Source organism: Rhinopithecus bieti, unplaced genomic scaffold (genome assembly GCF_001698545.2).
Source record: "Rhinopithecus bieti isolate Rb0 unplaced genomic scaffold, ASM169854v2 scaffold_26871, whole genome shotgun sequence".
Taxonomy (NCBI): Eukaryota; Metazoa; Chordata; class Mammalia; order Primates; family Cercopithecidae; genus Rhinopithecus; species Rhinopithecus bieti.
Window position 1 is genome coordinate 1,916,305 of NW_016812402.1, and position 15,922 is coordinate 1,932,226.

Here is a 15,922-nt window from a genome sequence, read left to right on the forward strand (position 1 = left end):
TTTTTTTCTTTAGACGAAGTCCGGCTCTGTTACCCAGGCTGGAGTGCAGTGGCGCAATCTCAGCTCACTACAATCTCCACCAGGGTACAAGTAATCCCCCCACCTCAGCCTCCTGAGTAGCTGGGATTACAGGTGCATGCCACCACGCCTGGCTAATTTTGTATTTTATATTTTAGTAGAGACAGGGTTTCACCATGTTGGCCAGGCTAATCTCAAACTCCTGACCTCAGGTGATTCACCCACCTTGGCCTCCAAAAGTGCTGGGATTACAGGCATGAGCCTCCACGCCTGGCCTCAATCAAGTATATTTTTATACAAATGACAATTTAAGAATATTACACATAGTTTCGCTATTTTATTTTATTTTATTATTTTTTGAGATGGAGTCTCGCTCTGTCTGTCGCCCAGGCTGGAGTGCAATGGCGCAATCCCGGCTCACTGCAACCTCCACCTCCTGGGTTCAAGCAATTCTCCTTCCTCAGTTTCCCAAGTGGCTTGGATTACAGGTATGAACCACCACACCTGGCTAATGTTTGCATTTTTCATAGAAACGGAGTTTCACCGTGTTGGCCAGGCTGGTCTCAAACTCCTGACCTCAAGTAATCCACCTGTCTCAGCCTCCCAAAGTGCTGGGATTACAGGCATAAGCCACCACAGCCAGTCAGTTTCGTTTTAGATGCATCTTCAAGAACTATGTACCTATCTACAGTTTTGTACCTTCTTGTTAAAGAGTTATTGACATTAAACATAACCTTAATCCCAAATTGATTTTATTCTTAGAAGTAAAAGCCAGTGCTCAAACACAAATTGAATTTCCAAAGCTAGTAGCTCCTTGGGGCTTCAGAACAGATGGATGTGAGCAGCTCTTCTTCATTTACTCTTCTATATGGTAAAGAAATAGAAAAACCTATGTCCATTAGCTTTAGGAATCAATGCTTCTTTTCCTGCTGGGAGTTCACTGGCAATACTTTACTCTGAATCTGCTTTTCTTTCCATTAGGTAACTTTGATATTAATACACAGTTGAGTTCATTCTTGGCTACTGTCATTACTTTCTAATTTTGTCTAGGCTATTTTAGAGGAAATTTCCCCCTAAACAAGTCAAAGGTTTTTAAATGTAGTTCAACCATTGGAACCACTTTATGACCTTTGTTACTGTTTTTTACTATTGAGTGGTAAGTAATATATTAAAAAACCTTCTGGAGAGTCTACTAGAAAAAAATTCAGTATCAGATCACTGGTTCCCTTCTAGAAATATTCAAGGAGGCTAAATGAGATTATCTCTGCTAGAGAAGCAAGGTCAGGTCAAAGACAGCTTTTAAAACTGGCCACGCCTGGCACAATCCTGGGTCAGTTTTGTCATCAGAGGGTTTGGCTTCATAGCTGTGAACTATGCTTTATGTACACACAAATTCTTTTTCTAGGTATTTGTATTCAGCTGCATATGGGTTTTTAATAGGAGTTATTTCTTGGTTGTTTGCTGCTTTCAGACCACCCAAATAGAAGAGATCATGATTTGGCCCCATTTCGTAGGTGGGAAGGCTGAACAAAGCACTCAGGTTAGTGGTTAGGTGAAGGTCTCACAACAGAAATCAGTGAGAGTCTTTCTTTGCTTTTGTTCTCAAATTTAGGGGCAAATTTTCCTTGATGTTTATTTTTAGTCTCTGCCCTCTTTTCATATCCAGTCTACCCTAAAGCTCTGTTGCACCCTAGCACTTTAATTCAAGTGCCCCTTTGTTCCTCTGCTTTTATTCACCCATATTAATAGTCTTGGCGTAGTTGGGGACCTGGATGGGCATATCTTAAAGTAAAATTTAAAAATAAACCTTATTGTTCCTTCAGTCTTGGAGGTGGAACATTCCTAGGCCTATGTTGCTTGCTGACTGGTTGTGAGACCTTTGAAGAAGCTCTGGAAATGGCAGCTAAAGGCGACAGCACCAATGTTGATAAGCTGGTGAAGGACATTTACGGAGGAGACTATGAACGATTTGGCCTTCAAGGATCTGCTGTAGCATCAAGGTAGAGATTAAGTAGCTAGGAGCAGTAGTGATTACACACAAGGCAGCCTCTCCACCCTGGCCATTCACTAAGTTATGTTTTAAAATGTCAATCCACCAGCCTGGTGCAGATACCTGTTGTATCAGAGCTCAGACTTGATCTCCTGCCCCTGATGAAGCACTGAGATATTTAGCTCTTGATACTTGTTCTTAAAATAAGGCAACTTTGAAAGAAGGTTCTAGAAAACTGCAATAGTTTCACCTGTTTCATTCTTGTCCAGATATCTAGAGGCATTAAATTTTTTTCCCCCATCAATGGACATGCTACTTTGTCCCTATTAAGAAAAGGGCAGTCAGCCATGCATACTATAATCTTGTCTGCTTATAAACCATAGTAGCAAAATTGGGTCACTTGAGTTTGAACAGTTACTCATAGAGCCTTCCACAGTACTTTGGTGGAAGGATGGGCCCTGCCTGAGGACGATTTTGAACACTCTCGCTAATATTTCCAACATAGCTTTGGCAACATGATGAGTAAAGAAAAGCGAGATTCCATCAGCAAGGAAGACCTCGCCCGGGCCACATTGGTCACCATCACCAACAACATTGGCTCCATTGCTCGGATGTGTGCTTTGAATGAGGTAAGGCCTTACTCAACCTGGCAAAAGCTGTGTGTCATTCATACACATCATCTTGGCAGTGCAGCACCTGCTGACTCTTACACAGCTGCATATCCTTAGGAAAGCTTCCCTTTACTATAGTCACACTTTACAGAACAAGAGGGGTGTGTGTTGGGGGAGGGGGAAGAATATATGCTTTATTTTTAAGAAGGCACCGGATGATAATGAATGATAAACCATTCAACTGTGGAAACATGATACAATTACAACCCATGTCATAGTCTCTGTAACCGTCATTATTGCCATGTGTCCACTGGAATGTGAGGAAAAGGTCTGAGCATCCTTGCACATAACTGCAGGTAAAATGCTTGACTTGCAATATTCGATATTCTCTCTGCTTTCAGCTTCTTTACAGTGTTGCCTTGTGGCATGGAGTTCAAGCAGCATTGTACAGGGCTATCAAAGCACAGAGAGCTTACTACAGCCAAGGCCAGCCAGAGCCCCAGGCACAAAAAGGGGTGGAGCTGGTGACAGACAAAGTTTTATTAACATGTTTTGAAGCACTGCAAGGTTTGTTTGGAAAAAATTGAACCTTTTCTGAAATACAAGGTGTGTAAAGTAGAACTCTTCAAACTGAGGTGTATTAGAAAGACAAGAAAGAAGACTTGGGGCATGGAACAGGTCATAGGAGAGTATTAAAGAACCATAGTAGCTCTGTAATGGAGTTTTTATAAATATAGCTTTTAATAGAGAGGTGATATACATACAGAAGAAGGCTCAAATTATAAGCTTACAGTTGAATTTACACCACACAACACCCCTGTATAGCCATCACTCAGATCAAGAAATAGAACATTATAGGTACTCAGAAAGCCCCTTGAGCCCCCTCCCAGTTGAATAGTTGAATGTTAGTGTATGAGGCAGTCTTTATGATACATGGGTGTTAGCCCTGCGTTTGAGTTCTGGGTTGACAAAAGACACACTCTCCTTGCATAACACTGAACACAGTATGTTACTGGCCTGCAGATCAGGGACATACCTTTTTGGAAGCCCTCAGTTCAGATGGAATTTAAATGGGAGGCTGATACTCAGAGAAAAGAGCATTCCAGAGATGTTTTTTCAAAGTCCACTTGAGTCTTGGGACTCAATGTAACAGAGTTTATTTCTTGACATTAACCTTTAAAGGGAATTTTTCCAAGTAACGAAACAAGCCCCAAAACCAGTATGTGTGTAGCTGGCTGTACTTATGGGCTCTCAAAGGTCAGCTGGTAACACTTCTTGCCCCACAGAGCAATAGATGCCCTTTCCCCTACTTTCCGCAGAGCCAGCTTCTTGTGCTTTTGGCTGCAGTGAGCCGGCAGGTCAGCAGGTCTTTTCACAGGTATCAGAATCCCTTTGGGAGAGAGCAACTGACTTTACTATTCACTTTTGATTTCAATTTCAATATTATCGATTGGTGGAGTATAGCAAGAGTGCCAATTTGAAAATGTAGCCATGTTATACACTGGTTTGAGCAACTATTTTATATGTTTCTGTGGGGCTGAATGAGTGAAGGGAATCACCAGTTGCCTTGGGGCCAAGGCTCCCCCAGAGGGTGTCCAGTCAGTGCAGACTCCCAGTGGCCGTGCCAGTGACTGGCATTGTTGCATTTCCCCATGAGAGCAGCTACCAAGTCCCTCAGTCCTTGCTTTGCTCTCTGGAGTCACTGATTTGAGACCCTTTGATTTCAGCCATTTCATTGAGGGACACCACATTTACCAAATCTAAAACATTTTTGCCGTGATTCTTGAGATGCTGTGAAATGCTTCCCCATCAATTTTAAATTTTCTGATTCAAAGTTTTGAATAGATAATACAAACACATAATACAGACTACTAAGACATTAGAAGGATACACAAGGAAGTGAGTCACCATTTCCACTTCTGTCTGTCAGTGTTAACCTCAGTAGAGGCTGCCATTGTTTTTAGGGTTTTTTTGTTTGTTTTTATTGTATGTATTACAATATATCTTTTGTTTATATTGTATGTAATGTAGGATACATTTATCTTTCTAAAGGTAACAAACTCTTTAACATTCTTTTTACAAAATAATAGTTTCATTGAAATATAATTATATGCTATACAATTCACCCTCCATATACTATTCTACATCTTGCTTTATCAGCTTTTTATTAAGAAGATGCATAAACATATGTAAAGGAGAGAGAACAGTATAAAGAACCTCCATATATCCATCCATGCAGATTCTGCAATCATTAAGGCTTCACAACACATGCTTTCTCTCTCTCTATTTTCGTCTTCCTCCTCCCTCCGGTCCTCTCTCCTCCTCCTTCCCTCTTTTTTGCTAAAATACTAGAAAACAAATCCAAGATATTATGTCAATCTACCCTATATGTTTTAATAAGCACCTCTAAAATACTGCCTGTTGCTTTTGACGTAGTAATGCGTCTTGAAATTGATCATATCAGTATATTTTAAATTGCTTCCTTTTTAACGGCCCTATGGCATTTTAACATATAGATATGCTGTTATTGATTTGTTCAATTTCCTAATGATATTTAGGTTTTTCTAGTCTCTTACTATTATTTAAATATTCACTGTGTATTTAAATAATAATAATACATACACATATATGTATACACACATATCATTTTGCCTATATATGAGTATATAAATAGGATAAATTCCTAGAAGGGAACTTGCTGAGTCATAGGATATGTTGATTGTAATATTAACAGATATAAAGTTCCCTCCATAAAGGTAGTTCTAATTTATATTCCCACCAAGCAGGGTTATAAGGGTACAAGTTTCTCCACAGATAGTTATCAAACTTTTTTATTTTTTTCAATGTAATAGGTTAAAAATTATACCTTATTTTGGGATTAACTATTAATATTATTTACTCATTACTCTATTGGGTTGTTGGCCTTTTTTTCTTATTGATTTATGGAACTCTTAATTAAGTATCAAATCCATTTGATGTGAAATGTATGATAATATTTTCCATTTATTGCTTCCCACTTGGATTTGTTTGTGGTGATGTTTTTCCCCAAGTAAATTTAACTTTTTAAAGTAAATATAGCAATTATTTTGAAATGATTTCCTTTATTATGCATTTTCTACTTCAACATTTTTTTCCAATTCTTCCATATTTTCCCTAATCTCTTTTCTTTTCTTTCTTTCTTTTTTTCTTTCGTTTTTTTTGTTGTTGTTGTTTTGTTTTTTTTCTTTTTTAACATCTTTGACCCACCTGGAATTTATCTGAAACATGGAATGCTCTTCCAGTTTTAATGCCACTTCTACTCCTTCTGACTTTCTATTAGGGTAATGCAGGAATGAGCTTTCAGCAAATCCTCTCTTGGACTCCCTTGTTTGGGGAGAAAGGGCAAAACTCCTCAATTTAATTAAATTTCTTTTCAGCCTGAGTTTCTTAGAGTGTTCCTTGTCACCTCTTAGTTTGGGTGATTTGTGGTTAGTTTTTTTTTTTCTTAATGAAAATTTATTAAAACTACCTCCACTCCTCCACCCACAGAAAATTTTCAGTGGCTAATAGGTTCATGAACATTCATTGTTAAAATTTGAGGCAGTTAAAAGGTAATGTTCCCAGACCGTGATTACTCTCGATAGACTAAGCAGAAAATAATACCAGCTTCAAAGACTCTCTTGCCTTTGATATAAGTGAGTGACCATAGCAACTGGCTCTGAGTGAGTGAGTGAGTGAGTGGTGAGCAGCCTCTGCATGGTAGACAGGCTGAGCTCTGGTTTGAGCTTAAGAAATATCTGGGGGAGTGGGAAGTATAACGAGTGCACTGGAGCTGGAAGCTTATGGGATTTGAAGAATGTCTGCATGAACAGGATAGGAGAGGAATGTTCATAAGTGTATGTTCAGAATGCAGAGCCACATCCATGATGACAAAAATAGAGTATTTTTTGCGATCATATTTTAACTCATCTGTTGACCAAACAGGATATTCCACCATATATCCTGAGGGCAGAGACTGAGTAGTCTTTCTTCTTTGTATTTCCAGTGTCCAGCAGAGAGCAAATTGAGCATTATTCATTACACGAATAAACCATACCATAGCCATTTTATCTGTGAGTTGGTTATAAGAGTATTTTATACCTACAAGTTGGGGGATTGAGGTATTACACATGAAAATTTAGCTGAACTTGAACTCCAGTTAAAATTGTATATATGGGTGTGTTTTGGGAGCTTAATTTCATGTCAGACCTAAGGCAGTCTGACATAACACCTGCAGATAAGTCCAATATCAGTTTCTGCCTTGCCCAACAAAAATCTCAGCCTCTTGTTCTTGTGGAATGTACTATAAGGTTGGTTTAACTTCATTTTGGCAATGTAGAAATAATTCCACCAAAAAAACAAGGAAAATTTACTCTTCAAGGTTCTGTACAGAGACATATGTAACACTGGGTCTTTGCCAAATCCTATTTTTATGCCATGATTCAATTGTTTTCTTTAACATTTTTTCCAGAATATAGACAGAGTTGTGTTTGTTGGAAATTTTCTCAGAATCAATATGGTCTCCATGAAGCTGCTAGCATATGCCATGGATTTTTGGTCCAAAGGACAACTAAAAGCTCTGTTTTTGGAACATGAGGTAGGTTGAGCTTGCATAGACTTACTGTCATATGTGGAGTATATTTTGGTTTGGCTAACCTATCAGCGGGTCTCTTAGTTTTTTAAATTGGTCAAGTAGAAAAGTTGCCATTTACACTTTGCATTTACACAAAGGATAATAAAAAAGTATATATTAAATGGAAGCGTTCTTATCCAACAACCAGGACTGGTAGTTGGTTAATTTAATTTTTTTAAAAAGTTACTGGAAATGTAAATTAGGACAGTCATTATAGAAAACTGCATGGAAGTTTCAAAAAAACTAAAAATAAAATTACCATATGATCGAGCAGTTCTACCTCTGAGTATTTACCCAAAAGATTTAAAATCAGTATGTCGAAGAGATGTCTGCACTCCCATGTTTATTGCAGCACTACTCACAGTAACCAGGTTACGGAATTATCCTAAGTGTCTATCAGCAGATGAATGGATTTTTTTAATGTGGTACATATACACAATGGAATACTATTCAGCACTTAAAAAGAAATTATGTAGTTTGCAACAACATGGATGGAATTGGAAAACATAATGCTAAGTGAAATAAGCCAGACACAGGAAGACATACTGCATGTTCTCACTTATTTGTGGAATCTAAAACAATCAAACTCATAGAAGCGGAGAGTAGAATGGTGGTTACAGAGGCTGGAGGGTAGGAGAAATGGGAACATACATTTCAAACTTGTAAATTTCAAATGTTCTCACCAAAAAAATCTAAGTATTTGAAGTTATATGCATGTTAATTAGCTTGCTTTAGTTATTTCACATTATATTCATAAATCATAACCTCACTTTGTACCCCATAAATATATGATTATAAGTTGTCAATTTATACTAACATTTTAAAAGTTTTAAAGTCAGATAAAATGAGTAATCATTCAAAAAATCTTTCTTCAAACATTTTATTATACCTTAAAATGTGTAAATGTGCACTCACCAATCTTTTGATGTGAGACCAACACCTATTTTTGAGCATGGTTTCTGCCGATTGGAGTCCTGTGGTTATCTTTCTTTCATAATCTACAATATTATGCACCTCCTTTGATTTCCAGTTTGTTTCCTTAAAGTGGATTAAGAAGTTAAAGATACTTATGAAGCAAGTTCGTTGCAGAATTCTTACAGATTTTTTTCTCTATCTTTCACATTGTGGCATCCACCTAAGTAGACAGCAGTTATTTCTATCTTTTTCAGTATTTCTCAAGAAGTTAACTGGATTTTCATAGAACTGACCATCAATTTGTGCTCTTTTTATTGATTAGGTGGTATATAGTTAAACTAGATTATTACATTACAATCAACCTGTCATAAACAAATTTAAGAATAAACACAGCTCCTGGCTAACCCGGTGAAACCCCGTCTCTACAAAAAATACAAAAAACTAGCCGGGCGAGGTGGCGGGCGCCTGTAGTCCCAGCTACTCAGGAGGCTGAGGCAGGAGAATGGCGTGAACCCGGGAGGCGGAGCTTGCAGTGAGCTGAGATCCGGCCACTGCGCTCCAGTCTGGGCGACAGAGCGAGACTCCGTCTCAAAAAAAAATAAAATAAAATAAAAAAGAATAAACACAACTGACTCTTGGCAAGTAAGCAACTCAGCTGGTAAGAACAGAAGTGCCTGGGCGACTAAGAGTAGCCTGTTGGCCTTAAGAGGTCAGTGTACGTGACCATTAGTGAACCTGTTTACAAAGGAAATGGAGAGTGTCAGTAAATTCAGAGTCCCTTACTTGGAATTTCTTTTTTTTTGAGACAGAGTCTCCCTCTGTCACCCAGGCTGGAGTGCAGTGGCGTAGTCTCAGCTCACTGCTACCTCCGCCTCCCAAGTTCAAGCAATTCTCGTGCCTCAGCCTCCCAAGTAGCCGGGATTACAGACGTGCGCCACCACGCCAGACTAATTTTCATATTTTTAGTAGAGGGTTTCACCATATTGGCCAGGATGGTCGCGAACTCCCGACCTCAGGTAATCCGCCCGCCTCGGCCTCCCACAGTGCTAGGATTACGGTTGTGAGCCATCCCGGCCCCCTTACTTGGAGTTTCTACCATAATATAAACAACAACAACAAAAGCCGTTCTCTCTTCCACCTCCTCTGTCACCTTTAAAATCAGTGCTGCAGTGCAGTAATGAGCTGTCACTGGAGGTATCTAATCTCTTGTGTATACTGCAGCAGAAAAACATTGAGAGAGCTAGTATTGTGGGTTTCAATTGTAATGAATAACTACTGTGCCATTTTGTTCTCATCTTCAGATTGAGCTATTTATGTAAGAAGTTACCAATGCACTTACAGTTATTTTGAACTCTCTCTGCCTGTATTTTGTTTTATTAAAGACTGGAAACTGTCAGGGATAAAAAGTCTTCTATAACATCACGTGGGAAGTTAGGTAAGATAGGAAGTAAAATCCAACCTTTTGGGGAAAGCCACTTCTATAGGTAAAAATGTAGTCACCTATATCACCCTGTACAATCCTAAGCCTCTGTGGACTCTGGCTTTGGTTTGTTACCCTATATCATAACTCAGTCTCTATGGCCAGTGAAAATGGAATATTCTTGTAACCCTCATAATGTGGTCCTCAGAAAATTCTCTACATTCTTAAATTCACTGTAGCTTACGCTCGCCTTACTAGAGAATACTATGGAGACACAACTTTTGAGAAGCACTGGTATGGTGGCTTTCTGGTCACCTGCCCTGGCCTTAGGAGTCCTCACTTAATTTCTTATCCATTCAACTAATGTTACAGAACATCTCTTAAGAGATGCCATCTAGCCAGATAGTTAAGAACACTGCCTTTTACTGACTTTGAGATCTTAGACAATGACTCCATCTGTCCATTTCTGTTTTAGCATTTTTAAAAAGGGGCAATTATCATATTTTTCTCATAGAGTTATTGTGATAGGTAAATGAGTAAATCCATGTAAAGTGCTTAGAACCACTTCTAGCATTAGTGGGGCCTCAATAAATGTGATCTGACAGCAGCAGCAGCAAAGATCCGTCCACGTCCTGCCACACTCACACCTACTGCTGCAGTTATAACTATTGAGTTCAGCAAGTGCCAGAAGAATGGAGCCTCCTGCCTTTTGGAAACAGATTGTTGTGGACTGATTATTTGTGCCCCGACCAACTTCAAATGTGTATGTTGAAATCCTAATCTACAAGGTGATGGTATTGGGAGATGGCCTTCGGGAGGTGATTAGGTCATGAGGGCTGAGCCTTCATGAATGGAATTAGCATCCTTATAAAAAAGGTCTAAGAGAGCTCCCTTGCCCCTTCCACCACATAATCCAGCCATGTGAGATTATAATGTGAAGACAGCTATCTATGAGGAATGGGTCCTCACTAGACACCTTGATTTTAGACTTCCTGGCCTCTAGAACTGTGAGAAGCAAATTTCTATTGTTTATAAGCCACCCAGTCTAGGGTACTTTGTTATATATAGCAGCCTGAACAAACTAACACATAGTTCTCTACAAATCTATCTTTTTTAGTTCCTTTCATTTTCATAGACATATGGTCTTTTATTTTACAGATGGGCAAAGTGAGGCTTGGACTAATTTAAGTGCCTATGCAAGAGCTACTGAGGGAAGTTTAGGGTTTTCTCCCATGAAATATAACTTTGAAGTCAGACAGATTTGGTGTTGAGCCCTGGTACAAGACCTGTGACCCTGCAAGGGTAATTTAATTTATTACCTTCCATTTCTCATATGTGAAATAATAATCAGAGTTTTGCCATGATGAAGATAAAGATGAAATAGTTATAATACTAACAACCCCCAGCACACACTTAGCACACATGTGCCAGACATAGTTCTAAGCACTTACATATGTGAATTTATTTAATATATATAAGTAGGTGTCCAATAAATTATAGTTGTTATTATTCTGCCATGTTTTGTGACGCACAATTTAGGTTTTAAATTTCTCTTTTATCTACATTAATGGCATTCCTAGAATTATTAAAAACAATAGGTATTTGGCTAAAGTTCAGAGATCATCGTTTTGTATTGTTTTCATAGGGTTATTTTGGAGCTGTTGGGGCCCTGTTGGAACTGTTCAAAATGACCGATGACAAGTAGAGATGAGCAGTGGAGGGAACAGCCTCCCCAAAGGACAGAGAACTAAAAAATTGCTGCTGGAGAAGGTGAAGGTCGCTTTGGGACGGAAACCAAGCCATTATGGCAGATGAACCTGCTGGATTTGTAAATAATTTAAAATCCTTCCAGATGATCTTTTACTCTTAGGTTTTGAGCTAATGATTCAAAACGGGGGAATATAAAAGGTTTTTTTTCTGTATACTGTATTTTTTTAAAAAAATGGTGCAGCGTGGCCAAACCTACCAATGGTATGCATTAACTTTGAAAAGTTGTTTGATGTTTAAGAAGGACCTGATATGTAAGCGCTGTTCATTTTTCTTCTGGGGTTTACTGATCAGTGTGGTGATTTTAACTTCATTTAGTAATTACTCTAGGAGATTTTACCTTGACTCATATTTTTCATGACGTTTCATGATTTGCTGTTGGTTTCAAATGAAACTACAAATCTGGCATGTTTTACTGTGAACACTTTTGTTATTTGTTTGTTTACCCTTTTTGGTCTTGTTTTTCTGTTTTAGTTGTCTTATGAAAAAAGAGAGTCCTTCCCTCTGTTTCTGTCCTCAGATGATCTCCCTCCCCTACCTGTAAACTTTCTTTGACATAATTGTTCATATCAATGAAGGTGCTGACCAGCTCAATACAAAGTTAAGCACAAGATCTAAAGCTCTTGAAAATGCCCGTGAAGAGAAGACTGAATGTGTTAATGAATTTAATGAGTCTGGCAAGTTTGTCTTATCCCTTATAAATATAGTGTTTCATTGGATTTATTTTATGCTAGGTGATATTAAGTTGAAATAGTCTATGATGAAATGTCCTCATCCATGCACAGAATATGAATGGCAGCAAATCTTTGTGCAAGAAGTTTGGAACTTACTGGGAAAAGCCTCCCAGTAGATTAATTGTTCATATCAGGAGATTTAGCGTAAGTCATGGGTTGAGGTGTCAGATAGTAATATCTGTTTGTTTTGTACATGTATATATCTAGGAAATTTGTAACAATACATCTTTAATAATGTTAAAGTTTTTTTCATTTTAATATTTTAAACTAAAACTGTACTTCAATCTCAGTTTCTAAAATTAAAATAATTTATACTGATCTATATATTTTTTCTTTTTGAAAGATTTCATTAAGACTGATGGGTAACTTTCAAATGAGGGTCACGTACAAATGTCGGAATGCGTGAGATCCCATGATCTTGTGTATTGAGCTTATTGTTGAAAGGGATTCTTGAAGGACAGAACAATTACTCCAGGATGAATCTTCCTTTCTCTGCCTTCTGAGCACCGTCTTTAATTTCCGTATCTTCAAGTCTTGAAGAAGTTGATGTTAATTGAAGAACTCATTTGTCTGGTTGAAATAAAGCCTGTTTCTGTTGTGATGTTTTTAGTGTATATGTTATTTTCATTTCTTAATTCTCATGTTTATAGTATCGGCTTTGTACCATGAAATGACTGTGTGTTGTGTTTTTTGCTACTCTACATTTCAAAATCGGAGGCTTTCCCATGAGTGTGGTATGGTCCAAAACACTGTGTCTTCAGGTGAAGCTGTAGCCCTATGCATAGATTTTTAAAATATAGCTTTATTGTTTCTGTACAAGTGACTCCTTAATGCCAACTCTCACTGCTATATTTGTTAATTCCAAAGGAGTTTCAAAATTTGGTCATCACAAATATATTTTATTAAGTTCTGTCTGGCTTTTAAAAAATTCAGGCAGCCAAAGTGTTCTTGAAAAGGGTAAGTTAAAAATCTACATATTATTTATAACTAGTGCCTTTTGATGGCCTCTTCTACCATTCCTATTCTCATCTATCAGGTAATAGCAGTCCTTGGTTCTGCAGATCATGGTTCTACAAAGGAAATCAGGGCAAGTTAGTGTGACTGTATATTTTTTTAATTATCTGAAATCACTTGATCTCTGATTACAAACATTTAAAACATTAATGTAGCTGAGAAAATATATTATTCCATTGTACAAATATCAGTTAAATGTTGACTACATATAGCCAGCCTGTTTTTTACAAAAGAGAACTTGTAGCCTGAGGATTTTCACATTCACTTGAATTACAGAAACTTTTCTTAGACCCAACATCACAAAGAAACTGGAAAGACTAAAGAATTTTGACCTTGTACAATATGAAGTAAGAGCATGGCTTTTTATCGTGAGGCAGCTTCAGTCTGGGTCCAGCTTAGTCAGTTACCAGTGCAAAGATATGCTAAGCCTCTTTCTAAACCATAGTTTCCTCCCCTGTAAAATGGGACACATAATAGTTTTACATACTTATTTAAAGAGCTCAGCACAGGGGTTGACATAAAGTAAATGCTTCATTAATGTTAGCTACAATGAAAAAATAAATTATTTAAACTAATGTATTAAATCAGTAATTCTTAACCTTCTGGATTGTGGGAAACCCATGTTAGTATGGAGATGTTTCACCAGTCTCCATATGCTAATACACATCCACAGCTCCTTGTCCACACTTCCAAAATCCCATACTTAGGAAATCTATCTTGACAACTCACTTGGCAGCAAACTCTGACTTGAGCATTATTTCTCACATGTAGTATGGCTTTTCACATGTTTTGTTGCAAGGCTCTTCATGGGTTAGATAACAGGATACTGACTCTGACAGGGGTGTTAAGTAATAAATGATTCTGAATTGGCTGGGTGTGGTGGCTCACGCCTATAATCCCAGCACTTTGGGAGGCCGAGGTGGGTGGATCACGAGGTCAGGAGATCGAGACCATCCTGGCTAACATGGTGAAACCCCGTCTCTACTAAAAATACAAAAATTAGCTGGGCGTGGTGGTGGGCACCTGTAGTCCCAGCTACTTGGGAGGCTGAGGCAGGAGAATGGCATGAACCTGGGAGGCAGAGCTTGCAGTGAGCTGAGATCGCACCAATGCACTCCTGCCTGGGAGATAGGGAGAGACTCTGTCTCAAAAAAGAAAATAATAAATAAATAAATGATTCTGAATTTTGAAACACATCTGGTCCTGAGTTTTAGATAAAGGGATTGTGGAAATATAGTTGTGTTATTCACCTTATGCAATATACATGGATTCAGAGTCTCTGTTGGGAACAATTGTTACAGGTAACTTATACTTGATGTCATTCAGTCATAGAAGGAATACTAAGAAGTTATCCTGTCAGGAAGGAACTGGAGACTAAGAGGCATAGGATACAATCCCTGCAGAGAAAGACAGCAAAATCTCAAAGCCAACATGAGTCATCAAGTGCCACAAGTGCCATTCAATCATTCGTTCATTCACATTCACAGCAGTAAACATAACAAAGATCTACCATCACAGCGCTTATATTCTAGAAGGGAAGACAGATACATTACTAAATATATAATGTTAGATCAGTACTACAAAGAAAAAGTAAGCCAGTGTAAAGGCTAAAGAAGGGGTAGTTCTATTCAGAAAAATGAGAAAGGGAGGAATTTCTCAGGGTGGACAAAGACAGCCTCTCCTAGGAAGTGACCTTTGAGCAGAGAGTTGAATGGAGGTAAGAATACATTGTGTAAATGTCTGAGAAGATATTTTTCACCCCTGGCAAATGAAAATAGGGATTTGAGGAACTGCAAAGAGGACAGTGTCTGGAATGAAAAACAGAAACTGATGGGAGATGCAGTGTTGGGAGTAACCTTGAGGCAGGTCCTATAAGAAATCTGCAAGTGAGGGTAGTGGCCTCTACCCAGAAGAGAGGCTGGTCATTTGTCCTCCAGAAGGTGCTAGAGAAGGTTTCATGGAGTCTTAACCGAAGAATAGGAACCGCTAAGTGGAGAGAAAGGGAGTGCTTTCCAAGCAGAGGGAGCTGGGTGAGCAGAAGTGCTGATGGAAGAAACCACTTGGCTTATTCAGGGACTGGAAGCTCTTTGCTGTGGCTAGTTTCACCAATCTCCATATGCTAATATATATCCACAACTCCTTGTCCACACTTCCAAAATCCCATACGTGAGAGAGAAACCAGGTAGTGAGAAAATGAGAAAGAGGAAGCCAGCCCAACTGTGGAAGGACTTGTTTTCCATGCTAACATTGTGGGCTTTTCCATAGTCACTGTGGAGCCATCAAAGAGTTTCAAGGAAAGTGAAACTAGAAATGATCTGGCTTCAAAGCGGTAAAGCAAAATGCCCTGCTGAAGTAAATGAGTAAACAAGTTATGTGCTTTTGAATACCTAACATTATTCCATTTTTTCCCTATTGTGCCAGACTTCATGCAGTAGCTGCAGAGTGAACCATGCTTTTGCTGTAAGTAGGATGGTTATAAAAATTCTTGAGAACTTTCTCAGAGAACACAGGCTACTAATAGCTGCAACCCCACTATGAGTCTATTCAGTAAGAAGGTTTCAATACCGGGAGCATCGTAAACTATCACTCACAAGAATTGTTAGAAAGCAGTTTTCCTCCCAGTGATCAGAAGATGACCCCACATCTGTGAAAAAGATTTCATTAGTGTGCTTTGTTTATTATGTCTACCAGCTGCCCATTCTTTTGCTTATCTGTTTAATTTTTAATAAATATCAATGATCTGAGAGGCATTGGGTAGCACTGAGGATGCATTCCGATGTGAACAAGACTGCAGGAGCTCTG

The 15,922-nt window shown here is 38.5% G+C and overlaps 1 protein-coding gene across 14 annotated transcripts in view; it reads left to right on the top strand.

Annotated features, from left to right (window-relative positions):
* PANK1 (pantothenate kinase 1) overlaps positions 1-12,707 on the top strand; it is a 157,514-nt gene extending 144,807 nt beyond the window's left edge. For all 14 annotated transcript variants that reach the window (XM_017896346.1, XM_017896337.1, XM_017896339.1 and 11 more), the window contains 4 exons: positions 1,842-2,018; positions 2,514-2,637; positions 7,109-7,234; positions 11,251-12,707. In XM_017896346.1, the coding sequence (XP_017751835.1) occupies positions 1,842-2,018; positions 2,514-2,637; positions 7,109-7,234; positions 11,251-11,310 (487 nt within the window). In that variant the 3' untranslated portion in view covers positions 11,311-12,707. The remainder of the gene's footprint in view (positions 1-1,841; positions 2,019-2,513; positions 2,638-7,108; positions 7,235-11,250) is intronic.
* The last annotated feature ends 3,215 nt before the right edge of the window (positions 12,708-15,922 follow it).